This window comes from Pristiophorus japonicus, chromosome 14 (assembly GCF_044704955.1).
Source record: "Pristiophorus japonicus isolate sPriJap1 chromosome 14, sPriJap1.hap1, whole genome shotgun sequence".
NCBI lineage: Eukaryota > Metazoa > Chordata > Chondrichthyes > Pristiophoridae > Pristiophorus > Pristiophorus japonicus.
Window position 1 is genome coordinate 25,405,061 of NC_091990.1, and position 27,766 is coordinate 25,432,826.

The following is a 27,766-nucleotide window of genomic DNA, read 5'->3' on the forward strand; positions in this document are numbered from 1 at the left end:
TCACATCCCTGCATGGTTTCATCCCTTCCTTTCTCTGTAACCTTCTGCAGCCCTATAACCCACCAAAATCTCTGCTCCTATAATTCTAGCGTTTTGTCCATCCCAAACTCCCTTTGCTCCACCATTGCTGGCTGTGTCTTCAGCTGTCTCCGCCCTAAGCTCTGGAATTACCCCCCTATATCTCTCCGATTCTCTCTAAGACCCTCTTTAAAACCTACCTCAGTGTCAATTTTTGTCTGATTATACTCCTGTATAGTGCCTTGGGACATTTTACTGCATTAAAGGTACTATATAAATGCAAGATGTCGTTATTGAAGCTCAGCTCTGGGAGAGTGGTGGTGTGGCTGTATCCATGAATTTGAAGACAACAATACTGTTCTCTCCAGTCATACCCACCTTTCTCACACATCTGCTGAGAGAGAAACACCGACTGCATCCCCTCTTCCACCAGTATTGTAATTCTAGTCCACTTACCACTGTTCTTGCTATGATCTGAACATAATTCTCAGTTATACACAACTAATAAGTGACTCAATAAAAATGGAAGCGATCGGAGGAGGCTTGGCCGGTGCAGTTCTGCTGGGAATTTATTCACAGTTTTGCAGTATAGGCCTTTTAATGGATACAGCAGAGACATTCGAATCTTAAAATTACAAGAACAAATTACAAAGTCAAGAATTCATTTGAAATGATAGAAAATGTTACATCCTATGAAGGCTGTTTTTTAATCCCATAGTTTTAATGAAGACGTTAATTAAAGCTGATTGTGAGCTGCAGAGATTACACCCTGCTCAGGAATCAAAGCAAAGCAAATCCTGATTGTATTCAAAATATTCACCAATTAAAATAATACCACTAATTTGTACAGGAAACATTAACTATGCAACTGAAAGTCCAACAGCACTGATAAACCACAGCAATGCCATGCAGAATGCAGAATCAGAACCGCCTGTCAGAGGATGCAACAAGGATAGGGGGATTAAACAACTCGAGGAACAGTTTTCTTGAAGGAAACCAAGTACACCAGTGAGAAACCTTTTATTTTTTGATGGGTAAAAAGTGCGTATGAACACATCTTCAATTAAATCAGGACATACCAGTCGTGCGGTTTCACAAAATGTCAAGAACTTGTAATCTAGGCAAGCAGTAAGGATTAGCTCCAAAGTCATTTTTCAAGTCCAAGTAACACAATTAGGATGTTTCCAATTTGATCCCATATGGATGGATTTTGATAGCATGCAATCCTGACTGAAGTAAGCATAGCTTTGCATTTGAGGCTTTTGGAACAGAATACTCAATAAAAATCCTAAATTTTGATTTGGAGATTTATTTAAAAAAGGAACCCTAAATCTGGATTTAGCTGCCCGCACACACCTCTGGTTCTGCAAAATGATGTAGACCACCAGTTGGCACCTCATTCTCCATTCAATCCAGTAACATCTTGAGTTTGAAAATCATTTGTCCTAAACACAGGTGCCCTGCAAACAGGCTCACTTGGTTACCAGAAGTACAGGTCGTGTGAAATGTGTGTGTGGACTGCATTGAAAACAGAAGCACGTCTCACAGATCTGTATAAACCCAAAGTAGAAATGTGTGCGCAGTCGTGTGCATGGAGTGTATCCCAGATACTGCACAAAACCATTCTCCGATCTCCAACATTCAACCCTGTCAATGTGTTGGCCAATGAGAATGTCAATTTCCTGAAGGAGTGTATCTCCGCTTCAGGGCGACATGTATTGGAGGTATTTGTTTGTTATCGGTGGGCCAGTACATAGAATATATACAAGGTACATTATTTCACTGAATAGATTAGCAAACTGCAGGTTGAGTTGCATAGAACCCTGTGACCTAAGTGTGCTTTTGGCTTTAATATAAATGTTTACATACACAAAGATTTAAAACTGAACAGCCCATCTAGGACTGTGTACTAAAACAATAACATAGACATGCTCAAATATTAATCTATTGTAACTGAGTGTTCAGTTTATAATGCCACCTGTGTTACTGGTTGGCAACACCTCCTGTGATCAATTATTCAACACATCTTAGTAAGATAGGAGTCAACTATTTGATTTGAACAAGCTGGCTGTCTAGACTTTGGATAAGGAATTCCTGTTGAAGTTCAGTCACTGAAAAAGTTTTTCAATTAAATTAACTATTTGGCATTTTCATTACTTACTAATGTCACTGTTCTTCCAAATGGTTATTGTCTCAACAGCGCTTGGAACACAGTCACTCCAGGTACTGACATTCCCTGGATACACAATCACTCTGGGTACTGACACTCCCTGGATCCATCATTACTCCAGGTACTGACACTACCCGAAACACAATCAATCCAGAAAGCAGAACCCAAGTACTGGCTATGGGACAATTAGCTAAATGTTCAATGAATAAATGTGGAAGCTGAAGGTACCATGTGCAGTACATCTATCCCTTACTGCAATGTAATCTGTTGGTACAGAGCCTACAGGGATGTGTAAGATCAATAAAAAGCTGATTTGTTGTATAAGTATTTTGATCAGACAGTTTACAAGTATGAATATCCAATGATATGGCTGGAATTTCAGGTACCCAATGGCAGATTTAAGTTATTATAAGGCATTTGTTCATTTACAACATTGTTTGATTCACATAATGATACTAGAACCATGGGGAAAGGAACTGAAGCAGCATTAGGCACACCTTTAACCATTGATTGATTTACAGGGCATTTGATTGAAACCTTTACCGCACGTTATAGCAGAGAACATGAACTATGAGCCAATCCTTCAGTGAATGCATGGGAGGGAAAGGTAGCACTGATACAAGCAGGACTGCGTGAAAACCAGTGAGTTTTAACACACAATCGGAAGTTTAAAATCTTCAAAACTCTTGGGAATGTTGCAGCATAACCTGAACTTGGGCTTTGAACCAATTACAGTCCAGTGACTGACAATTATACTCTTCATGATCCGGATATGACTTGTATCCAGAACATGCTCACAACTACACAGTTGAAAAAGTATTGTTCCTTTACATGTATTTAACTGAAAAGTAAAATTTTTAAAATCAAAGTAAATGCTCTTAAACAGAATTCAACGATTCCTGGCTGCTGCAAGATGCTCGCCACTGAAAACCGGTGTGGGAAATCGAAGACTCTACAGCAGAGTTGTAAGGTGAAAGCTATTTCACATGATGACGGGCAGTCCCCCCTTGGTTCCTTCCCCTTATTTTTATCTCAAGTACTGCCAAATTGTCCCAAAGATTCAACAGAAAGCTCATGCTCCTGTGAATCGCCACATCTCAGGGGAGAATGGTCGCTGTGATCGTGCACGTAATTTGGGCTTCCCAGGATCTCCCACTGTTCGTAGTGAGCTGCTGCCGCAGATGCTGAGTTACAATGATGTGGATGGCAGCTTTTTAAGTTCTCTGCGCTGAGCCAAAGTCGATGCCTTCACGGACTCCAGTTTTGGTGCTGGCGGGGAGCTGCTCAAGGCCGAGAATGTAGCAGCCATTGCTCCCTGGGCAAAGAGGGCACGAGAAAACATTGTTAAAAACATACCCAACCCTAGAAACAAATTCCAACATAAAACCCATTAAAAATGTTACAGGTTTAATGTTACTTTCCTCCATTTACTGTGATATTGACCCATGAATAATTCAATGCAGCAAAACATTTCACTTAATAGCTTCACGGGGATTAACTTTACAGAATGTTGGAATCACCTTGAACATTATGTCGAGGTTGCTTCAGAAACTACAAAGACCCAGTGAATGAAAAGGATTCATACAGGGCTACTACTGTAAAAAATCATTACTTCTACCTCAGTGAGTAGAAATATTACAGCACCCGATCAGCATGCACTGCACCTCAGTAAAACAGACCATGTGCTTGGTTTTCCTCAGTAGCACAGTGCAGTTAGGTATTGCAGAAGAGCAAGACCAAATGGAAGAGTTCAGGGGCATAAGCCCAGTGCTGTGCCAGCTGCTAGCACGCCATGGAACTCTTCTGCAGACTGTGGCAACGCCATCTGGGCAGGAGAGGAGACCAAGGGAACATTGGAGGAGGTTGAGGAGAGCTACCAGTACACACACCTGCTCGTCCATTGTAAATACAACCTACCTTAACAAGCTGGACATCCTGCCGGGTCAGCTGGCTCTGCGGCAGCTGATCTCGGTTCATGATCCACTGATGTTTCAGGACCTGTTTTGCTGTCAGGCGTCGGTGTGGGTCAACATGCAACATCTTGGAGACCAGATCCTGTCAATTAGGCACATTGTACAATGTATGGGTAAGTTTTATTTACCATAATTAACCAAAAGAAGCAAACACCAAGCACTGTCTTCAATAATAAACAAGTTGAGAATTTTAAACTTTAATACAACATTTATTTATATAGCGCTTTTAACGTATAAAAACAGCCAAGGTGTTTTATAGTGGAATAACCAGAGAAAAATTGAGGCTGAACCAAAAGAGGAGATATTAAGAGTGCCAAAAGCTTAGTCTGGAATGGGTTTTAAGGTGGACCTTAAAGGAGGAGAGGGAGGTGGAGAGATAGAGGGGATTAAGGGAGAGAATTGCAGAGCATGGCACTTAGGTGGCTGAAGGCATGGCCACCAATCATGGGGCAGAGGGAGGGAGAGATTCACAAGAGGCCAGAGTTGGAGAATTGCAGAGTTCTTTGGGGGCGGGGGGGGGGGGGGAGGGGGGAGGGAGGGGGGAAGGGGGAAGAGAGGAGGATGTAGGGCTGGAGGAGATTACAAAGATAGGGAGGGTGAGGCCATGAATTTTACATTTTTAAGTGTTAGGAGACAGGGAGGCAATGTAAGTCAGCAAGCACAGGGCTGATGTGTGAACGGGACCTAGTGGAGGATAGGGTACTGGCAGCAGAGTTTTGGATGAGCTTCAGTATATAGAGTGCAGAGAATGCAAGGCCGACCAGGAAACAATTGGAATAGTCGAGTCTGGAGGCAAATGTTTCAGAGGCAGATACAAGTGATATTATGGAGGTGGAAGTAGGCGGTTTTTGTGAAGGAGAGGATAGTCAGAAGCTCAGCTCAAGGTCAAGGTCAAATCGGAGTCCAAGGTTGCAAACAGTCTTGTTCAGCCCGAGACAATAGCTAGCGAGGGGGGTGGAATCGGTGGCGAGGGAACAAAGTTTTGGTGCCGGTCAAAGACAATGGGCTGGATTTTTCGCTTGTTGCCGCCTGTTTTCGCCCCAGAGGGGCGGCAATGGCGGCAATAAGCTCTTTTGGGCGGGGGGCCATCTCCCTGCGCCCCGCCGGGGTTTTAAGGGTCGGTCTCGACAGTGCGCAGAACATTACTGCCTGGAAGAGACGAGCCAGTGTGCAACGCCCCGAGTGCGAAACCAGCTTGATTTTGGCTCCAGCCTGATCTGTAGCACGCCGTGCTGGGACCACCTGTTATACCTGTAGTGGCTGCAGAGGGGTAAGTAATGTCCACCTCAGGTAAGTGTGAATGTTTTTTATTTTTATTTTTTTGTGATTTATGTTGTGGTGGGGTTAGTTATTTATTGGGAATGTTTTTGGTGGGGTTTTTGTCAAGATTTTTTTTCTCCCCAGGCCTCTCTTAGAGCGCTCTAAGGCCGGCTGTTTAGCTCGGGATTTTCACATGCTCAGCCAGCCTAGTGCCCTAAGAGAAGTGTGCAACATCTCCCTTAGCGCTCTGCCCCACACTCAGGGCCCAGTTGCCCAATTTTGCTGACTGAGGCGCAAACAGTTCCTAGGCGCTATCAGGATCGCCCTGCTACTATTACCACCCCAAAATGAGCAAAGCCAAAAATCCAGCCCAATTGCTTTGGTCTTACCAATGTTCAACTAAATTCCCACTCAAACAAGACTGGATGTCGGATAAGCAGTCTGACAACACAGAGTTAGTGGAAGGGTCGAGACATGTGGTGGAGAGCTGGAGTTGGGTGTTGTCAGTGTACATGTGGAAGCTGACCCCATGTCTTTGGATGATGTCACCAAAGGGCAGCATGCAGATAAGGAAGAGGACGGCCAAGGACAGATCCAGTTAAAAATGCAGGAGCCATTGCTGGAGATGCTCTATGATTTTATATTGGAATGGTGCTCAGTATTGTTCCACAATGAAACTCTACCATGCTGCAACATAGACACCATATTGTTTATATAACAAGAACAGTACTGCTCAAACACACAACCCTAAATGTTGCACATAGCTCCAACCTGCTATACCATGGATTTGTTGGATGTCCATTTCTGCTCCTTATTCCCTACTGGCTTGAGCCCCCATGATAATAGCTCTATTGTTTCCTGAATGGAAGTGCATTTCCCCATATAAAGTTTGCCCATTGCATTACAGTCCTGAATCCCAAGGAAAGGACAATGGGGCTCAGATGAGGAGTGGAGCAGGATTTGAATCATGGCACTGAACATCAGCTCACTAACATTCAATGTTGCTGCACTGCCATTCATCTGGAACATTGCATTTCTCTCCCAATATCAGATCTCCTTGTATAACCCACCATTCCCAGAATGAGGATCCAGGTAGCTGGAAGACCTGCACCTCACCTATGTGATACAGGAGACCAACTTAGAATAAATTCCCCTCCCTGGTCAAGAGTTGCAGAGTTTGCTTCAATATTGGACCCTCATTTAAACAGTACCTGGTTACTCGCCTCAGTAAAAAAAAAATTAAACTGACCTTTGCAGCAGAAGAGGCTTTGTCCCAGTTTCCACCCTGTAGACTGTAGTGTCCGCTCCCAATCCTAGCCAGAATCTCACTTGGAGTATCGTCTGGACCATTAGCAAATGGGGTATACCTGGTTCAAGATAACCAAAGAGACAGCATGTCAGTTTAAGGAGACCTGAACCATGTTGACAGCCTGGTATTGCACTGTACATATTCATTAGACTGCATGAAGGAATGTTCAGCTACAGTTAAACCTGACAGAGGTTGCGCTTCCTAAAAAGTCCTAGCATACAGATTTGAGAGGAAGCATTATCAGTACCTTACACCAGAGTGTAAAACACAGGTGCATGATCATCATTCCTCGCAGAGGATGTCCCAATCTTTGAAGAGCTGTCAGTCTAGCCATTTCCACACAAAATGGAATGGAACATTATGGGGAATGGATTGAATGGAACCGCAATCTAGCCAGGAGGCACCTGGTTGTTATCATCAGATGTTAACTATAGAATCCATTTGTGTTAAATATTGACTTTGGTTGAAGACTATAATGGTACACTACTGCCTGCAAGTTTCAGTAACTCTAATGGGCAATAATTGCAGTCTGATAATAGTCACTGCTTCACTTAGTCTGAAAGCACTGTATTTTGTTATACTTCTTTAACTCACCTTATATTTGCTGGCAGTGACTAGTGAGGTACCGCAAGGTTCAGTGCTGGGACCCCAGCTATTTATAATATACATCAATGATTTAGACGAAGGAATTGAATATAATGTCTCCAAGTTTGCAGATGACACTAAGCTGGGTGGCAGTGTGAGCTGTGAGGAGGATGCTAAGAGGCTGCAGGGTGACTTGGACAGGTTAGGTGAATGGGCAAATACATGGCAGATGCGGTATAATGTGGATAAATGTGAGGTTATCCACTTTGGTGGTAAAAACAGGGGGGGCTGATTATTATCTGAATGGTGACAGATTGGTAAAGGGGGAGTTGCAACGAGACCTGGGTGTCATGGTACATCAGTCATTGAAGGTTGGCATGCAGGTGCAGCAGGCGGTGAAGAAGGCAAATGGCTTGTTGGCCTTCATATCGAGAGGATTCGAGTATAGGAGCAGGGAGATCGTACTACAGTTGTACAGGGCCTTGGTATGGCCACACCTTGAATGTTGTGTACAGTTTTGATCTCCTAATCTGAGGAAGGACATTCTTGCTATTGAGGCAGCGAAGGTTCACCAGACTGATTCCCGGGATGACAGGACTGACATACACACTGGATTGACTAGGCTTGTATTCAATGGAATTTAGAAGAATAAGAGGGGATCTCATAGAAACATATAAAATTCTGACGGGATTGGACAGGTTAGATGCAGCAAGAATACACCCGATGTTGGGGAAGTCCAGAACCAGGGGTCACAGTCTAAGGATAAGAGGTAAGCCATTTAGGACCGAGATGAGGAGAAACTTCTTCACTCAGAGAGTTGTGGGCATGTAGAATTCGCTATCACAGAAAGTTGTTGGGGCCAGTTCATTAGATATATTCAAAAGGGAGTTAGATGTGGCCCTCATGGCTAAAGGGATCAAGGGGTATGGAGAGAAAGCAGGAATGGGGTACTGAAATGCATGATCAGCCATGATCTCATTGAATGGTGGTGCAGACTCGAAGGGCCGAATGGCCTACTCTTGCACCTATTTTCTATGTCAGCTGGTAACAGTCTTGTTACACTGCTTTCTACCATCATCCCATAACGAGCCATTAATATCAATTTGCAGGCAAAAGTGAACCATCTCCTTCATGATGACCCCTCTCAGTATTTTAGTTGAAGGGTGTAATAGTTCGCCAGCTGCCTTTGTCATGTAGTTATTAATGGGGTTAGAAAATTCAGAGTACTTTAAACAGCAGCTTTAACCAAACCCAGATTAAAATATAAATATTGGTACTGCAATTTAGGAATTCATCTGCCTTGTTAACACTCCCACTCATGAATCTTTGGATGCAGAATGCATTGTCCTGCTACTAAATTTCATGCTTGAAAGAAAATAATAAATTCAGGGCCATCGTCGGAGGGTGATTTTGAAAAACCAAATGATTAAAATGTAAATTTTTTTAATTACCTCTAAATGCTTCACACAAATTACATATGTAGTCCAAAGAGGCAGGCAAATTGTTCACATCAAGATCCTACAGTAACGAGATTAATGATGATGTGTCTGAGAGTGGAATGTTGGCCAGGACACCAGGAAACTCTTTGGCCTTTAAATAGTGTTATGGGATCCTCAATGCTCATCTGAACAGTCGGAGGGGGCCTCAATGTCATGCCTCATCCAAAGGATGACACCTGTGACAGTACACCACTCTCCGACAACTAGGCTGAACTGTCAATTTGGACGTGATGCTCAGCAGTCGAGTATTTTTTGAACCCACAAACTTCTGACCCAGACAGCAGAGTGTTATTAACTGAATCAAGCTGACACACAGGAAGAGATTCAATAAAGCTGCAAAGAGACAGCGAGATAACCCATACCAGAAACGTGAGGGTTAATTTTGTATGCGATCTGTACGAAAACAGTTGGAGGAATCCTGCTACTGCCTGTATTGAAACTATATTTTAAAGCAGATTTTATTCATACATACTTTATGAAGCATTGCACATTTTTATTGCAGTGCTAAGAGTGCTTTGTGGATTCCACAAAATGACTGCACTACCACTCTTGTATCTGTTGGGGGTACTCCTGAACTGCCACAGAGCATAGTGCTCAGCAGCGCCACCTCCTGGGACCAATGCACACTGCTGCCTCAATGCGCCAGTCGGTGAGAAAAAAAATTCACAGTAATTTCAGATATCTGAACATAAAAAATGCTGATAGGAACATAGGAATTGCTAGGCAAAGAAAGACCAAGGTCCATCTAGTTCTTCTACCATCCTATTAGTCACATGATACAACTATAATGGAGTTGTTGACTTTATAGCAATCAATCTCTGATAGACCTAGATAAGACGAGGAAACTCCCCAGTGGTGGAGCGCTTTGGGAATTATAGGTCCAAAGTCACCCGTTCCTCCAAAGCATGCTATACCTGCCTTCCAACAGTACCCATGGCAACAGTACAACGTAAAAGCCTCAAACCCATGGGGTCCAGTGTTGGTGTAATAAAAGTGCACAGATTTTATTCTGTTGTGAGAGATGTTCTTCATCAACACAAATCTGGTGCATCTGCTCGAGGATTGTTTGATTTGTGCTTTTTCTATAACTACACAGAGTTTACAACATAGAAACAAGCCAGTGAGGGAGATTGTAGAAATACAACTCTCCTCCTCAGTAACAGGGGGAAATACAACAACCTCCCAACAAGATTGCAGGTTGTAGAAAAATATAATCCCACGTTAGCCACTCACAGATCAAAGACTATAAAAGCTGTAAACTGAAGATCAACAGATTCACAGGATCCCTGCAATAGTTTATGGAAATGGTTGAACAAAATTTGGTCATGATAGACAATCACTTTGCCCTCTGGCAATGACTGTGCCAGAGAGATGCTGAGACTTTAAAAAAAAATGTTCCTGGGATGTGGGCGTCGCTGGCAAGGCCAGAATTTATTGTTCATTCCTAATTGCCCTCGAGAAGGTGGTGGTGAGTTAGTTGTCTTCTTAAACCACTGCAGTCCTTGTCGTGAAGATACTCCCACAGTGCTATTAGGAAGGGAGTTCCAGAATTTTGACCCAGTGATGAAGAAGGAATGGCGACACATTTCCAAGTCAGTAACTTGGAGGGGAACTTGCAGCTGATAGTGTTCCCATGCGCCTGCTGCCCTTGTCCTTCAAGGTGATAGAGGTCGTGGGTTTGGGAGATGTTGCTGAAGAAGCCTTGGCGAGTTGCTGCAGTGCAACCACGGTGTGCCAGTGCTGCAGGGAGTGAATGTTTAAGGTGGTGGATGGGGTGCCAATCAAGTGGGCTGCTTTGTCCTGGATGATGTCAAGCTTCTTGAGTGTTGCTGGAGCTGCACTCGTCCAGGCAAGTGGAGAGTATTCCATCACACTCCTGACTCGTGCCTTGTAGATGATGGAAAGGCTTTGGGAAGTCAGGAGGTGAGACACTCGCTGCAAAATACCCAGACTCTCACCTGCTCTTGTAGTCACAGTATTTGTGGTTGGTCCAGTTATATTTCTGGTCAATGGTGAACCCCAGGATATTGATGGTGGGGGATTCAGCGATGGTAATGCCGTTGAATGTTAAGGGGCGGTGGTTAGACTCTTGTTTGTTGGAGATAGTCATTACCTGGCGCGAATGTTACTTGCCATTCATCAGCCCAAGCCTGAATGTCGTCCAGGTCTTGCTGCATTCAGGCATGGACTGCTTCATTATCTGAGGAATTGTGAATGGAACTGAACATTATGCAATAATCAACAAACATCCCCAATTCTGACCTTATGATGGAGGGAAGGTAATTGATGAAGCAGCTGAAGTGGTTGGGCCTAGGACACTGCCCTGAGGATCTCCTGCAATGATGTCCTGGGGCTGAGATGATTGCCCTCCAACAACGACAACCACCTTCCTTTGTGTTATGTATGACTCCAGCCAGTGGAGAGTTTCCCCCGATTCCCATTGACCTCAATTTTACTAGGGTTCCTTGATGCCACACTCGGTCAAATGCTGTCTTGATGTCACTCTCACCTCACCTCTGGAATTCAGCTCTTTAATCCATATTTGGACGAAGGTTGTAACGAGGTCTGGAGCCGAGTGGTCCTGGCGGAACCCAAACTGAGCATCTGTGAGCAGGTTATTGGTAAGTGTCACTTGATAGCACTGTCAACGACCCCTTCCATCACTTTGCTGATGACTGAGAGTAGACTGATGGGGCGGTAATTGGCCGGAGTGGATTTGTCCTGATTTTTGTGGACAGGACATACTTGGGCAGTATTCCACATTGTTGGGTAAATGCAAGTGTTGTAGCTGTACTGGAACAACTGGGCTAATGGCGAGGGTAGTTCTGGAGCACAAGTCTTCGAATTGGCTGAAGACTGGCTTCTGTGATGGTGGGGACCTCAGTAGGAGGCAGATATGAATCATCCATTCGTCACTTCTAGCTGAAGATGGTTGCAAACACTTCAGCCTCGTCTTTTACACTCGCGTGCTGGGTTCTGTCATCATTTGAGGATGTTGGCAGGTTTTGCTCATTTTGAAGCCATCATGGATTCCAAATAAATTAATGGCATCATAGATTGGGACAAAGTGCGAGTTGGAGGTCCAGCAGAATCAGTGGTCACACAGAATAAGTAAGATCTTATTAAACCAAAAAACAATTAGCTATCAACTAATACCAGCCAATTCAAAGCTGAAAATTTTATAAAGAAAAACAATTTCTGAATAAGGAACAAAAGAAGTGGAGATAGAAGGATCAACAAAGGTTAAAATGGATTGATAATGACTTGCAACACTCCCATTAAATTGAAGGGCCACGATTAAATTAATGAGCACAAGGAGACAGGAAAAAAAAAACTTACAGTATTCCTTTGTGACATTTGATTCGGAAACAAGGCTGTAATGACAGGATTCCTCTTTTAAAAAGTATCTTGGTATTAACCTTTCAACCACTTTACCTCAGTTCTTTGCAAGAGGCGTATGGCAATTTCTCTTTGCACCTGTCAAGCTAATTGGTGTGCTTTGTATGTGATAGAGACACATTGTGTCTACAGATGTCTGAAAACGTCTTTTAACCACTGGTAGAATTAGTCCCTTACACACTCATAAATTTATCCTATGGTTCTTAGCTGTTGTTTGAAGCAGAGTAGTGACTGACATGCGGTTATATGAAAGCACCGACCGTCACTTCGGAGCTGATTTTGCTCAATTGACTTTTCTGCAGTAATAAGTGTGCACTTAGGGCCCGATTACCTGTACACTCAGCTACACAGCTGCTGCTGTTCCATAAAAGCAGACTCTGTAGCGATCAGTTAGATGGCTAGATGATAGATACCTAGATGTGACCCACAAACAGTGGTTGGGGTAAAATTCACACTTTGGAGAAATGGTAGCATGAACAGGAAAGACACTGCACCGGGGGAAACTGGAAACAGACAACAGATACAAACATTAAAATCGGGAGAAGCTAAAATCTGACGCAAGGACACAGTAGAGAATAGACTGAAAAAAGCTTGTATTTCTACCACACTTAGCAACAGAAAGAAGCATCACAGCACTTTAGGAAGACGGATAGAGTGGGAAATATGGGGCCCCGTGTTTGGTCGACTTACCGCCAGCTGCCGCCGAGTTTTCTGGTAGTTTTTTTTTTATTGTTTTGAAAATTATCTATTTTTGCCGTTCCCCCCTCCCTGGGCTCGACTCTATCCTCGGCGGTACTTTGCTGAGGATTGCATTTGCCGCCCAGAATGGTACCTATTGCCTGCTGCCGCCCAGAATCGGCGGGTAAGGCCCACTTTTTCCAACGGGCTGTTTTTACCACAGTTTTTCACCCAACTCCCGCCCAAAGTACCATCAGGATCTTAGCAGTCCTTTCGACAGTAGTTGGGCGGAACTTGGGTTTCACCAAACTCGGGCCCATGGTGTCGAGGGGAGAAAAGGAATGGTTTTTAGCAGGCTTTGGAAAGCAGCAAGCGAGATGACAAAGACAAGGTGTTCCAGAAGACAGGGGCATACTGGGTGAACAACAGCAGCTGATGGTGAAGGAGAGGGCGGAGCGAGCCAGCACCAGTGCAGAAGTGGAAGGTGTGCATGGAGGAAATTACAGAGGTGCAATAAAATGTACTTTAATATTGATAATTAGTGTTTTGCCAGATGCCTTTGGCTCTGGGGTATCTGCTTTCTCTGGGATGGATTAGGTATATTCTTGACAAAACACTGGCTACATACAGCAGAAAAAGTCACTCACCCAGCCAACATGGTGTAGAGTAAAATGCCCAGACTCCAGATATCACAGCCTTCATCATATCCTTGGCGTTTGAGAACCTGGACACAGACAGACCTCTACTTACATTTCTACTCATTGTGTGATGGCAGTAACTATCACCCAATAAAGCTCTTTAAATAGGCAGCTATCAGAGGCAGTACATAAATCAAACTACTATGAATAATTTACAAATATCACAGGACTCCTGTGTTAACATGGTGGAATATATCTCCCATTGTAAGGAACAATGCAACTTCCCCAAATATTAGCCTACTCTGCACTTTCTGGCCTGGGTCAGCAGCTCTAAACCAAGCGGATGAGCCCAATCCCTTTCAACCGAGCCCATGAAGCCCAAATACAGTTAGTTCTATTTCTATTTTGATTTCTTATTCTTATTTCTTGTTTATCCTGCATGAATTTCACATGCCTAGAGATTTGGAAATAGCTATTGCCATTGTCTCATGAATGAATAAATTCTGCATCAGAACACCAAGATCTGTTAGCTTATGATATGCGCCCAAGAAGTCAATGAAGGCAAAAGACATATTGTTGCTGTAAACTGTGTTTTTTCCCCGATGGCAGATTGGGTAAATACATCACACAGTTCAGCAAGCAATACAAATCAGAAGGTATAATTTAACTCCAGTTTGTAGCTGATTTCTGCCAGGATGGAAATTGGGCTTAGCAACCTTGGGTTGCGGTGCCTTGTGCGAAAACTAATTCAGGTCCCTGTCCCTGATTGTCGGTAAGTGACATGTATGCGTATGCATGTGTGTGCATGCACATGCACACATATCAAAGGACAACAAAATTTGGGCTCAGCTGAAATGTCCCCCACAGTCAAATGTCCCCCAACATTCATTCTTTAGAACTACATAATAAGGGTGGCCAGCTTGGTAAGGAACTGGAAGAAAACATACCCCAGCAATCCAACACTGCCTTTGGGACAGGAAGGACAGAAAACTGACATAAAAAGAGAAAAGAAAAATCTACTCTCATCATGGTTCAGAAAAATAAGCTGCTAATGATGGTTTTAAAATACTCTCGAGCCTATCTCCCCGTGCCCGGTTCGAGCTCGTGTCCATGAGATACACTGCCTGCTCTCTTTACCCCATTCCCAACAAACCGTTGACCAGTAAATATCCCTCCCTGGTCCCCGTGCTAGCAGACGTTGTAAATGGTGCCCTCTCCTCAGGTACTGTTCCCCATCCCTTTCAAAACTGATGCCATCTCCCCCAAACTCAAAAAACTCACCCTTGACCAACCTGTCCTAGCAAACTACCACCCCATCTTCAACCTTCCTTTTCTCTCCTCTCCAAAGTTCTTCAATGTGTTGTTATCTCCCAAACTTGAGCTCATCTTCTCCAAAGTTCCAGTCTGAATCTTTCCAATCTGATTTTTGGCCCTGCCACAGCACTGAAATGGCCCTAATCAAATTAACAAATAACATCGTATGTGACTGAGACAATGGTGCACTATCCCTCCTTGTGCTTCTCAACCTCCCTGCAGCCTTTGCTATAGTTAACTCCATCCTCCTCCAACTACTCTCCTCCATTATCCAGCTGAGTGGGACTGCCCTCGCTTGGTTCCATTTTTACCTATCCTTATTGCAGCGAGAGCGTCTACAGAAATGGCTTCTCCTCCCGCCCCCACACAGTTACCTCCAAAGCCCTGCATCAGAGGTTCAGCCCTACATTCGCATTTCTCCGACTTGGTGCCTTTTTCCACAAATTTCAGGAAATTGATCGGTTATTTCCTGCATAATCGTCTTAATTGTATAAAAAGCTCTCACCTCTGGGGCAACAAAGTTGGCTGTGTAGCACGGAGTCATAAGGAGCCCATTGTCAGCTCTCAGCTGCTTAGCAAAACCAAAGTCGCAGATTCGGATGCACTCTGGGTTACTTGACTCATCTACATACAAGATGTTACTTGGCTTCAGGTCTCTGTGAACCACCTGGAAAAGAGAAATGATCTAATTGCAGTCACTGAGAGAGGTGAAAGTACATTTGGAGAGATTTTCAATGGATCAAATCATCTTTCATGATTCTTCTCATGTGGCAAACTAAGAGATGGTCGTGTCAGGAGTTGTAACAGCTTTCATTTTGGTCATCCAGTGTCTGAGTTAAGCACTCCCAGATCAAGTATAATGTGGGTTAAAGTTCCTTCCACACCTACTGCAATGTGCCTTAGCCGAATCTCAAAATAGTAACCCCGACTGCACCAGGGATAATTCAATTTACCAACATTTATCCATACGGCCTCTGAGTGACAAATAGTATAGTGCCATTTAAAAAAACATCATTCTTTGGGATGTGGGCGAGATTTATTACCCATCTCTAGCTGCCCTTGAGAAGGTGGTGGTCGGCCTTCTTTCTGAACCGCTGCAAATCATGTGATGAAAGTCCTCCTAATGTGCTGTTAGGTGAGGAATTTCAGGATTTTGAACCATCGATGAAGGAACAGCGATATATGTCCAAGACAGGATGGTGTGTAACTTGAAGGAGAACTTGGAGGTAATGATGATCCCATGCATCTGAATACCCTTATCCCTCTAGCTGGTGGAGAGTGGCTTTGCTGTTGATTAACAACTTAGGGAAAATATTTACACGGCTATGGGAAAAGAGGAAGGGACTAAATGGATAGCTCCACCAAAGAGCCAACACAGGGACAATGGGCCGAATGGCACCTTCTGTGCTGTATGATTCTAACTAGGTGGCACTACCCAAACCTATTTAAATTAAATTTAACCTGGGCTGGATCCAAAACAATGTCCCAGAGGTGAAAGCACAATGTTGTAATTTACTCTACCAAATTAATCCTCAATTATTTAAAACAAAGTACAAATAAAACTGTCTCATTTAAAGTACAAAATATTCCTCCTTATCTGAACCACCCACTTTCCTGCACCATCACTAGCCGAGAGGCTCAGGGAAGGGTCACATGCTCCCAGGGATCTACCAACTCTGCTGGAGAGTTGAGAGTAATTCCTCTCTCGCTCTGCAGGGAAATACTTTGTTTCCACTCGACAACCAATCCCCCTTCCCAAAATGGCATGGGCAACACTGAGGCTTTGGTGTGTACGGAATACTCAAAGTGAACTTGCAGCGTACAGGGAACAGCGTAGTACATCACTAGGTTACAACTTGATTTCCAACTGAGATTTTATGGAATTTGCCTTTTTGTTAAGAGTTATGTAAAATACAAATTATCCAGGACCTTAAATACCAGAAGGAAATTTTCACCCATGTTACATAATGCTGGGAGCCAAGACCCACGTGCGACTTCCAAGTCTAAGATATGTCCAAGTTGTTGAGGCAGCATCTACAATTCTGTGTTCAGACTTGGTCTCCATGTGACAGAAAATATCAGAGGAGAGCAAGAAACTGATTGCTGGACTTAGATGCCCGAATTATGAGGAAAGTAAATCTACCTCGAGACTCTATTCACAGGAGAAGAGGGTGAGGAGTGAGCACTTGACAGAGGTTGTTAAGATTTTAACAGTTATGGAGAATTTGGAACCAGGAAAGTTATTCAATTGGACACAGGACTTGAGGGCATAGCTTAAAGTTAAGGGAGTCAAAATAAAATAGGAAATGTAAGCCATTTTTTTTTAAAGAAAGAATTGTGGAACAGATTAGCAGCAGGGGTGATGGAAAGAAAACCACAGCAGTGTTTTAAAGGGCTAGATGAATGCCTGTTAAGAAAGGGGTTAAGGTCTATTGGTGTCAGAATCACAATAATAAAACAAGGAGGTCTGGAGAGCTAGGCTAGAGGAACATTCTCCTGCCCTAAAATTACAAGTTTCCCCCCAATATTTGTATTAACTATTATAGAAAAGTTTAACCTCTCCCTCTATCCAGTTAAAATAATATTTTATAAACTCATAACAGACTATTCAAAATTGGGCAATACAAAATACAAAGTGCTGGATTGTAGAGTGGAGCATGGCACACAGAATCACACAAGACACAGGTTCTGTATAAGGAATGGCCAGTGTTGATAAGAAGCTGTGCTGCAAGGATATAATTGGGTACTTACCCCCTGAGAATGCAAGTATTCCACTGTCTTGGTGATCGTGTGAAGGAGAGCACTCGCCTCCCTCTCAGAGAAACCCTTCTGCTGCAGTATTTTATCCAGTAACTCACCGCCTCTCATCAGCTCTGTCACGAGGTAGATATACTTATTATCGTTGTAGACCTAGAGACGCATCAGCAGGACAAAACAACAGACAGGTCAGAAAATCCCACTCCCATTGTTCCCTGTAACATGTTTCCGTTCAGCCCCTTTAGCTGCTGGTTAGTTTTTGATTTATTTTCTTTCTTTTACATTCACATCATCCTTTAGCAAGGAGACAGGCTGAAACTAGCGCACTGGGAGATTTGTTATTAAATACTCTTGTATGCTCCTGGCCACTGACACAGTAGCATGGACTAGGCTGTTGCCATGCTCATGGCTGGGAAATTGCTTCTGGCTCTGGAAGGTGGGTACAGATATGGATTCAGTTGTCTGCAATCACAGAGCATACTGTAATGAACGATCTTAAAATATATTGATGTCTCATTTATATCTGATGAAAACACATTTCTTCAGCATCAAACAAAAATGATTTGCCAAATACTTTTCTTATGAAACACTGCCCCTTAAAAGTCAAATATTTCTTACTTATGCAGCAATTTATTCAGATCAGTGTAGTAATTAGCAAATTAATTTATTTGGAATGAGAATGGAGGTTTTGTTCTTAAAACAGTATTTTTACATTATCGATCCAAACGTTCTTATTGATGGGCATGTGTAGTGGTTATATTACTGAACTAGTAATCCAAAGGCTTGGATTAATAATCCAGTGAATGAGAGTTCAAATCCTACCATGCCAGTTTGAGAATTTGAATTCAGTTTTTTTTAAATTAGAAATAAAAGGTTGGCATCAGTAAAAGTGACCATGAAACAGTCAGATTGTTGTAAAAACCGAACTGGCTCATAAATGTCCTTTAGGGGAGGAGACCCGTCATCTTTACCCGGTCTGACCTATATGTGACTCCAGTCCCACACCAATGTGGTTGACTCTTAACTGTCCTCTGAAGTGGCCCAGCAAGCCACTAGGGATGGTCAAAAAATGCCGGCCTTGCCGGTGATACTTACATCCCGTGAATTAATTAAAATAAAACAGGAGGCAGATATAGAAGATCAGGAATTCATGTCATGGTGCATCCTAGCATTCTATCTAATCTGAGTGAAGTATGTTGGCCTCCTCTCCATTCCTGCCACTTCTTCATCTGATGGTACTCATTCAGTTTGGGATTCTAGGGCCCTGCAATACCTTATCCAAATAGCCACAGTTCACATGCTCCTATCAGCAGGTTGACCAAGGTGGGTGGGATCACAACTGAGACTACCTTCAGTTGGCATCCATGCACTTTCCACCAAGAGTTGCTGGATAGATTTCAGGATTGTTTTTCTCCTCCCTAGTCCAAGGATACCTGGCCAATTTTAACATCACATTGCTGTCATAGCTGAATTTCTAACTCCGCAGACTACTGAACTGTACCTAGTCTGCATAGCTCAGTTCCACACTATTCGATGCATTTGCTCGGCATCCAAATTGCCTTTCATCTATTACTGAAATCTAATTTACTGCATCATCATAATTGCAGGCATTAAATGGAAATTTAATGAGGAAAATACTTGGAGAGTTTGACAGTTTCAGTAGTTACACAGTTTGAGTTATGTACTATTGGCTCTGTTCGTGTTGTTGTTAGTGCCTCACTCCACTCGAACAGGCTACCCTGACACTCACATCTTTCAGCGTAATGATATTTGGATGCTGTCCATACCGCAGCAGAATTTCAACTTCCTCCGAGGGATCTCTCTTGCTCTTATCAACAATCTGGAGAAAGGAAACACAAAGACTTCATATTGGATGTTGTTACAAGATAAGGAATCTAATTGAATTGGAAATGAGGTCATAGAGGAATTATCTTGTAGGGGAAAAATGTGGGGACAACAAAATTAAGCTCCATTTTAGTATTAAAGTCATGCCATAGTTAATGACCATGTGTTACACTTATCTGATGATCTCCCAAAGGAACTGTGTGGTTGCATTATCCAACCTAGCACAACACAAAATTACATTTTTGAGACAGTTAAAAGCATAGAAAACAAAACATGCCCTGTTGTTCCAACATGGCGATTCAACAGTGCTTGTTGAGTGTTGAAACATTACTACGTGGAATGTGTGGAAGCAAAATCTACTTTAAATTTATACTAACCTCTCTGATGACATTTCTGACAATGGAAATTTGGAACCAGGTCGACTACTGAGTCATGTACAGACAGATGAAAACTGCTTCAAGATACTGGTGCTAATTGACCAGTTGGCCTGGCTCACTATTGGAATCGACCTATTACTGGGGGGTGGGAATCTTCCATCTCAGCCCCAGATAATCCTGGAGCGATCTTAGACACTGCTTCCAGTTGCTTGTTCAGCTAGAACCACCTTACACATTAGAATGGTCCTAGCTGAACAAGCGGAGAAGCTTACCAGTGCTCTACTGATATGCTGCACAGTTTTAAACTTCAGCAGTACTCTTGTACACACTTGGGGGTACCCAAGCCTTGGATCTACCAACTTTGCCGAAGCTCTCTAGACTTAGTCAAGTGGGATCAGTCTCTACCAGGAGTGCATGTGCACTTGGTAAACAGAAATTCTACAGGTGTGGAGTTCTCTATAGCTTGGCCCAGAGACTCAAAGGTGATGTATTTTTGAATAGCAGATAGCTGGCTGATCAAAAAAGGGATTAGAACTGCAGTGGTAGAGGGGAAAAACAGGTTACTTGCCTGTCCTCTCCATCAGAGAATGCTCCATGGAGATATAAATAAATATTCCCTTTGTAAAATGGAAATTGTTTTATTAAAATATATAATTGTAAAAGTGATGGGGAGGGATGGTGAAGGATGTGTTTGCTGCATCTCAAGAGTGCAACCCAACAGTAAGAAAACACTGCTGGCTTCTTTTTGAATCAGTCTTACCTTGACAGCATACTCCATATTTGTAGTCTTGTGAATGCAACGTTTACAAACAGAGTATGAGCCCACACCAATATCCTCCTTTAGCTCATAACCATCAGTAAAGTTCATGTTGTTCCCATGTAGTTGCTGTAAGAGATGACATATCCTCTCAAAACTGAGTACATCACTGTTTTGTTACATTGCGCACCAATTAAACGAACAACTTTCATTTACAAAGCACTTTTAATGTAGATAAATGTCCATGGTATTTTACAGAGTAGTAAGGAAACCAGATGGAGAGCCAACAGAGAGATTAGATGGGTGACCTAAGACTTGGTCAAAGAGGTGGATCTTAAAGGAGGAGAGGGAGGTGGAAAGATGGAAGGGTTTAGTGAGAGAATTCAGCACGCAGGTGGTTGAAGGCCACAATGATGGAGCGGAGAGGGGAGAAGCAGAGAGTTCTGAGGGGAGGGGACTGTAGGGCTGGAGAAGGAAGTTACAAAGATAGCGATGGGGGAGGCCATGTTGTGATTTATACACAAGGATGAACATTTTAAATTTAAGGCAGCGGAGGTCCGAGAGCCAATGTAGGTCAGCAAGGATGAGTATGATGAGCATGACCAGGATCAGATATGAGCAGCAGATGATACATATAGGCCACAGAGAACCCAGGTGGAGAATTGCACTTCATAAACTCCCACCAAAACAAACTTATTAAAAAAAATAGCATTTATATATTGCGTTATCATGTCTCCCAAAAATGCCACACATCACAAATTACTTTAAATTAAGCACAAAAACCTTAAGAACCTTAAAACCTTTTCTGCACAGCATTTCAAAGAGGCTGGCTTTGGTGTAGGGCGTGTCCCTCTGGACCCAAGTGTCGCAGTCGCCAAATATTTGTACTGCGTCTGCTCAAGTTCACAGTCCAACCCCATGAGAAGTGAATCACTTCCCTCACTGATGATGCAATGGTTCTTGTCACTGAGTATCCTGAATTACCTCTGTTGCCATTGCCTCTCCCAATGAGATGGTATCATTTTAGATTTTATTTGAAAACTGTGCCCAGAGTCCACTGTTCAAAAAACAGAACCCAGAATTCCCTCAAATACATTCCCGATAGTGATTTTGTTGCAGATACAAGAAAAATATCCAATAAAGGCTATATCTAAAATACATGATTCGTCAGTCTGGTTTACTGCCCTTATGATCCATGTACCACTTCAAACCTCATGAAATCTCAACTGCTTACTGTAAATTCTTGCACACAGGTACATTATATATCCTCCAGTTTGAAGAATACGAGTTAGAGCTTTCATTGACATAGTGGAGTGATCTAAACACCTGTATGACCTATACACTGGTCTGTGTACCAAATAGGTCAGTTTGGTGCTTCCTGTAGTGTTGATAGTGTCACTGGACTGGAAACATTTAAAAAAAATCTCACTGACATTATACACGTGTCTCCAAATTACCACCAAATACCAGTGTAAACACCTGCGAGGTTTACACAAGGTGGCTGAGTGATGCAAGATCACTCACACGATCCCTGGCTTGTAGGTTGTAAACCAGCAATAAGGTGCAACCCATTAGGATGGAGTTTGCTGAATAAAACTCACGCTGATCCTGTACCAACACGTTTACCAACTGCTGAAAAACTCTGATAGAGGTAATTGAAAATCAGTGTAATTGAGCCTCACTATTAACATCAAGATTCATAAAACTGTTTCCTGCTCTAATTCATTCTTTTCTAGGACCTTAAAACAGTGAAACTCCTTACCTCCCTCAGTCTTCTGCTCCTCCTACACAACTCATCGGTTTTCAAACCCTAAGGTTGGTGTCACCTAATCGCCTCTTCCTGAGATACCTCATCCTCTCTTCTACTCTTTCCAACCTTGGTAGTGTCCTGCACTATGTGCTGTGGCCCTTCACCTGGCCTTCTTAACAATAAAAAAGATAATCTATGACACTAGACACAATTGGAAGGCGATTCCACAAATTATTTCCTTATGTTTTGCTGGATCAGTGTTGATTAAAACAGCAAATTCAATCTTGCTCATTAAGTCGCAATTGACTATCTTTAATATTTAAAAAAATACAAAAGAAAACCATTTCCGACTGATAAGTAAAAACAAAAAATAGTAGAAATACACAGCATGTATTTCAGCCCCTGTAAAAAGGAAAGACAGGTTAATGTGTGGCATTCTGACAAAGGATCTAACCCTGAAACTTTAGCCTGCCTTTTCTATTTTCAGAGGCTGGTGTTTTCAGTGTTTATTTTCTTTCCATATCAGAGTAAAAGCTTTTCTGAAATCAATAAACAGTACAATGTAAGCTCAGGCCAAGATTCCCCAACTTCCCCAAACAAGGTTATTCTGTTTGAAGGAAAGAAATAGGTGCTTGTGATGGCCTTACCTGCAAGACAGGGTGAATGACCAGTTTGGAATGCTCATCCTTTACTTCCTCCTCTTCCATTCCTGTTGCCACAAAACTGAATCCTCGGAATAACTTATGAGCACTGGCACTTGGAGGAACACCAGGAGAATCTGGGATTTAAAAAAAAAACAAGAATTTGAGATTAATCTAGAACAAATGTTGCATAGGTGGAAGGATGCACAACATGGCCACTTTAAAAGGAACCTGGAGCTGGATAAGAGGACTTTTTAAAGTTAATCTGATAAAACTATGATGGCCCAGTGTAGCACTAAAACATAGTGCCTGAAGATCCCAGGTTAGATTCCCAGAATGTGTGGAGTTAGTTGCCGGGGCAGCAATTAGAACATTACAATTGACCTCCTGATACCTGTGCTAGAGGGATAAAGAACAAAATAGCCAGAGCTCCTGCTTTTTGTTGATTTCTAGTCACACCTGTTGCAAAATCCGAGTGGACACTGGGTGAGTATAGATAGAATTGGATCCAGAGTGATGTCTCCTACATTTGAACGGTCTGTTGACATTCACAATCAAGACTCACACATGGAAAATGCCAAGTTGGTGAGTTGGTGAAGGGCTCTTGCTGCTCATGGAACATTAACCTAGCAAGAGTCAGCATCTTCAGGACAGAAGGGGAGAAAACTTCTGCTAGAAGTGGAGCAGCATGGCAGTACGTGTGTTAGGGCCCCAGTGCACTGCATCGATTGGTAGGATGTTTTACCGCACTTTTGATTCCTCGTATTGTAAGCTCCTGTTTCTGTATGTGCCTGTTTGGGGAGGCACTGAGCAAAGGCCACGTTCGTTCTGAGGGAGAGTCATTCTCACCCTCATATCGCCTCGAGGTGGTCAGGGATAATAGGAGAGCAATTAAGACAGCAAGTAATTTAAATTTTATAAACTAACAGATCTTGGAGTTAGCCAACTTGGGTTTTAATGCTGGAAAACACAGTTGTCTGGAAGCTTCTATCGCTGTCTCAACTGCAAAGAATTTGATGAGACCGAGTTTAATCACTTTAAACGATCAGGTCACACATCTCCCCACACATGCACAGAGTACAAACCTTTAGGTGTTCGCTCCGTAAACTCAGGATCAAAATAAAAGGTATCATCTGGCCTGGCCACAGCTGGTCTGAATGGTGGCTTCAGTTCCCTTCGATAGAGTTTCTGGAAACATGAGTAAGAGTTGTATTACTGCTGGAAACCCTTAAATGCCCCATCAATTCATCCCCATTAAATGTATTGCTGGATTTTTATGCTCTTCTAGATGATGGATGTGTGGTGGGGAATGGTATCCACTTCCGCTTTTGGCACTCGCTCAGAGCCAAGATAAAAGCACACCCGTGTCAGGAATAGCATGGTCAAATTCGAGTAAAGTTCCCTCCACATTGCTCCATTAAGAGTTCCCAGGTCACGTATGTCATGGATGCAGAGTGAAAACCATTCTACACTGCTTCATGAAGTATTCCCTGGTCATGCACAGCCAAAGGTTTGATGGAATACAAAGTTCCCTCATCAAGCACTCCCAACTTAGATACAGCAATGATCAGATGTCGGATAACGTTCCTCTGCTCTGCCTCAACAATGTTTCCTATCTCCAACTGCACAAGTGTGGCAATTCCATTTCCCCACTCCAGCCAATCTTATTGTCTCTCTGAATGAGACAATTTATGCTGAATTATGGGCAGTTTTGGCTCATACTCACGAACAACTGCCTCAAACTCCTTTTGTTTGGAATCCTTACAGCTGGCTGGCTAGAGGTTTCTGTTCCATCAGTTTGTATGCGATAGGAAACCAGAAGTCAGTCCTGAAAGGACAAAATTCTAACCCACTGTGCCATTTCTGAGAAATGATCAAATCAGAAATGGAATACTTGACGTTTACACACAATTTTCAGGAAACTCCATTTGCAAAGAACTCTGAAACCACCAGGGCTTTTTAAGTGCCAATTGGCAGGTTTACAGTGATTATATTTTAAATTAGTGCTGAAAGATGAGCGCACAAGAGGGGGAGATTTTGCCATTCCAGGACATTGTCTAGTCAAAAATACTGCTCTAAAATGTTGTGATTTCCCAGTGACTGTTTCTTGGCATGTAACTATTAGTAGGAGAGTATCATTGAAATGCGTTACTGAAGATTTACCATGCTTTTACCGTGTGCTGTCAGTGAATCATTTAAGTGTTGAACTAACTTTAAGCTCACTCAATCAAGTGCAACACAAAGAAGAGGAGATTGCCTTTAAGGAAAATCGATGAGCCAAAGTATTAACTCCTGGGAGATCTGTTGGTTATTCTCCATAGTCAAAATATCAGTTGCTATCTGACTGGACTTACATGCCAACCCAGTCCCTCCCCCAATTGCCATTAAACTGGTGGTGATGCTAAATGACATTTCTGTTTTAAGCAATCTATTCAAGATCCAGACGAAAGGTCAATGACTTGAAACGTTAACTATGTTTCTCTCTCCACAGATGCTGCCTGACTTGCTGAGTACTTCCAGCATTTTCTGTTTTTATTTTAGATTTCCAGCATCTGTAGTGTTTTGCTTTTCTATTCAATATCCAGATTGGCCTCAGCTGCAGCCAGCTTCTTGGACACATCTGCCCTGTAAGTGAACTCCATAACCAATGAGACACACATCAGTAGCAATGGTCAAACATGGGAAAGGCAGCTTAAAGAGCAGCCCCAGCAGTACACTGATTTACTAGAGGTAGAAGACATTTTATCTGATGAAAGAATCTCCAGTTTTGCACATGGGATTAAGATAACAACTGTAATCAATCACAGCCCCCCCTCTCTCATGCTGTTTTAAGTTGTGGTGTAGTTGGGGGGCTTTAAGTATCCAAGAATCAGTCCTCCACCAGAATGATCCCTCCTCAGTCTCACATGGAATCTGGTTTTATGAAGATAATCTACAGCCAAAACTGTAACACTAATTTTAAAAGATTCATGATGTGGGAATGCCTTTTGGGTTTGTCTGCAGGGAGTGGCTGGTGAAACTGTGTGTGAATGCCAGGTTAATGTGGAACTCTCTGATGCCTATGAGAAATATCTATGCTTGTAATTGTTGGCTTGCAGTCAGTCACGAGGGCTCACTGCTCGATGTGTAATGGGCAAAAACATTATTTTAAACTTCCCCCTGTCTTAGAAACCACAAAGCAATGAAATGTGTACTTCACTGCCTGTATAGCACCGCAGAGTCCCATTTATTCCTACATTCAACCAGTTGCTCTGAAGAGATCTGTACAAGATTACAGACACACTGTGCTTTGGAAATTGATGGGGTAGCCGTCAAACAAAGAGCATTTCACTTGGCTAAGCTCTTCCATGAGCCTTGAGCAGGATATCTAATCGTTGAACTGAAGGTGTACTAGAGAAATGAGCAGATAGTTCTTTCATGTCCAACCTAGGGTTTCTGGAATTATAGATGAGACTTTGTCAGAATTTTATCAAAATATTTGACACTTACATTCCAGTCTATATTTGCAAAGAAGGGTTGTCGCTTGATCTCCTCCACACCATCCACGCCAGCTCCTAAAAATAAAAACATGGAGAAATTGAAGTTACAGTGGTCAGAAATCAATACGCTTCATTAATGAGTTAACATTTCAGGTCGATGACCTTTCCTGACGAACCCAACATCATCAACCAGAAATGTTACCCGTTTCTCTCTCCACAGATGCTGCCTGACCTGATGAGTATTTCCAGCATTTTCTGTTTATACATCAGATTTCCAGCATCTGGAGTATTTTGTCTTTGCTTCTTTAATGATCCTGATTATTAATCACAAATTCTTTTTTTTTTTAGTAAGAACGAGTCCAAAGGTTGTGCAAATATAGGATTGACAATATTTTCAGGGTAATGGAATTGTTAACGACAACAGACCCAGATATGTGTCGAGGAAATCGCCAATGGCGGAAAGCTTTGGAAACAATCGGTTCAAATTCACCTGTTCCTTCCAAACATAAGAACTAGGAGCAGGAGGAGGCCATATGGCCCCTCGAGCCTGCTCCGCCATTCAATAAGATCATGGCTGATCTGATCATGGATTCAGCTCCACTTCCCTGCCCGCTCCCCATAACCCCTTATCGTTTAAGAAACTGTGTATTTTTCTGTCTTAAATTTATTCAATGTCTCAGCTTCCACAGCTCTCTGAGGCAGCGAATTCCACAGATTTACAACCCTCTCAGAGAAGAAATTTCTCCTCATCTCTGTTTTAAATGGGCAGCCCCTTATTCTAAGATTGTGCCCTCTAGTTCTAGTCTCCCCAATCAGTGGAAACATCCTCTCTGCATCCACCTTGTCAAGCCCCCTCATAATCATAAACGTTTCAATAAGCATGCTACACTTATCGTATGTACTTTCTCAAATTACTCATATACTGTATTCCAAAATATTATCTGAAATAAATATATCCAATTGGCATTGAAATGAATAAATACGATCTGCTTCCACCACATATAAATGACTTAATCACTCCACTATTGGTGGCTGTGCCTGCAACTGCCAAGATCCTTAGCTCTGGAATTCCCTTCCTAAACCTCTCTGCCTTGCTACCTTGCTCTCCTCCATTTAAGACACTCCTTGAAACCTACCTCTTTCACCAAGCTTTTGGTCATCTGCCCTAATATCTCCTTATATTGCTCAGTGACAAATTGTGTTTGATAATGCTCCTGTGAAGCCCCTTGGGATGTTTTACTACTTTAAAGGCGCTATATAAATGCAAGTTTTTGTTGTATGAAGGAATAGACAGTTGTATATCCAAGTTTGTAGATG

The 27,766-nt window shown here is 42.6% G+C and overlaps 1 protein-coding gene across 5 annotated transcripts in view; it reads right to left on the minus strand.

The window, feature by feature from the left end:
- Window positions 1–558: 558 nt before the first annotated feature.
- The window catches only part of LOC139279790 (ribosomal protein S6 kinase alpha-1-like), a 182,381-nt gene continuing 155,173 nt past the window's right edge, over window positions 559–27,766 (minus strand). For all 5 annotated transcript variants that reach the window (XM_070899008.1, XM_070899007.1, XM_070899009.1 and 2 more), the window contains 11 exons: window positions 26,460–26,524; window positions 24,056–24,158; window positions 22,977–23,107; window positions 20,583–20,708; window positions 19,351–19,440; window positions 17,595–17,753; window positions 15,349–15,510; window positions 13,539–13,615; window positions 6,671–6,788; window positions 4,106–4,243; window positions 559–3,503 (listed from right to left, as the gene is read on the minus strand). In XM_070899008.1, coding sequence (XP_070755109.1) covers window positions 3,378–3,503; window positions 4,106–4,243; window positions 6,671–6,788; window positions 13,539–13,615; window positions 15,349–15,510; window positions 17,595–17,753; window positions 19,351–19,440; window positions 20,583–20,708; window positions 22,977–23,107; window positions 24,056–24,158; window positions 26,460–26,524 — 1,295 coding nt within the window. In that variant the 3' untranslated portion in view covers window positions 559–3,377. The remainder of the gene's footprint in view (window positions 3,504–4,105; window positions 4,244–6,670; window positions 6,789–13,538; window positions 13,616–15,348; window positions 15,511–17,594; window positions 17,754–19,350; window positions 19,441–20,582; window positions 20,709–22,976; window positions 23,108–24,055; window positions 24,159–26,459; window positions 26,525–27,766) is intronic.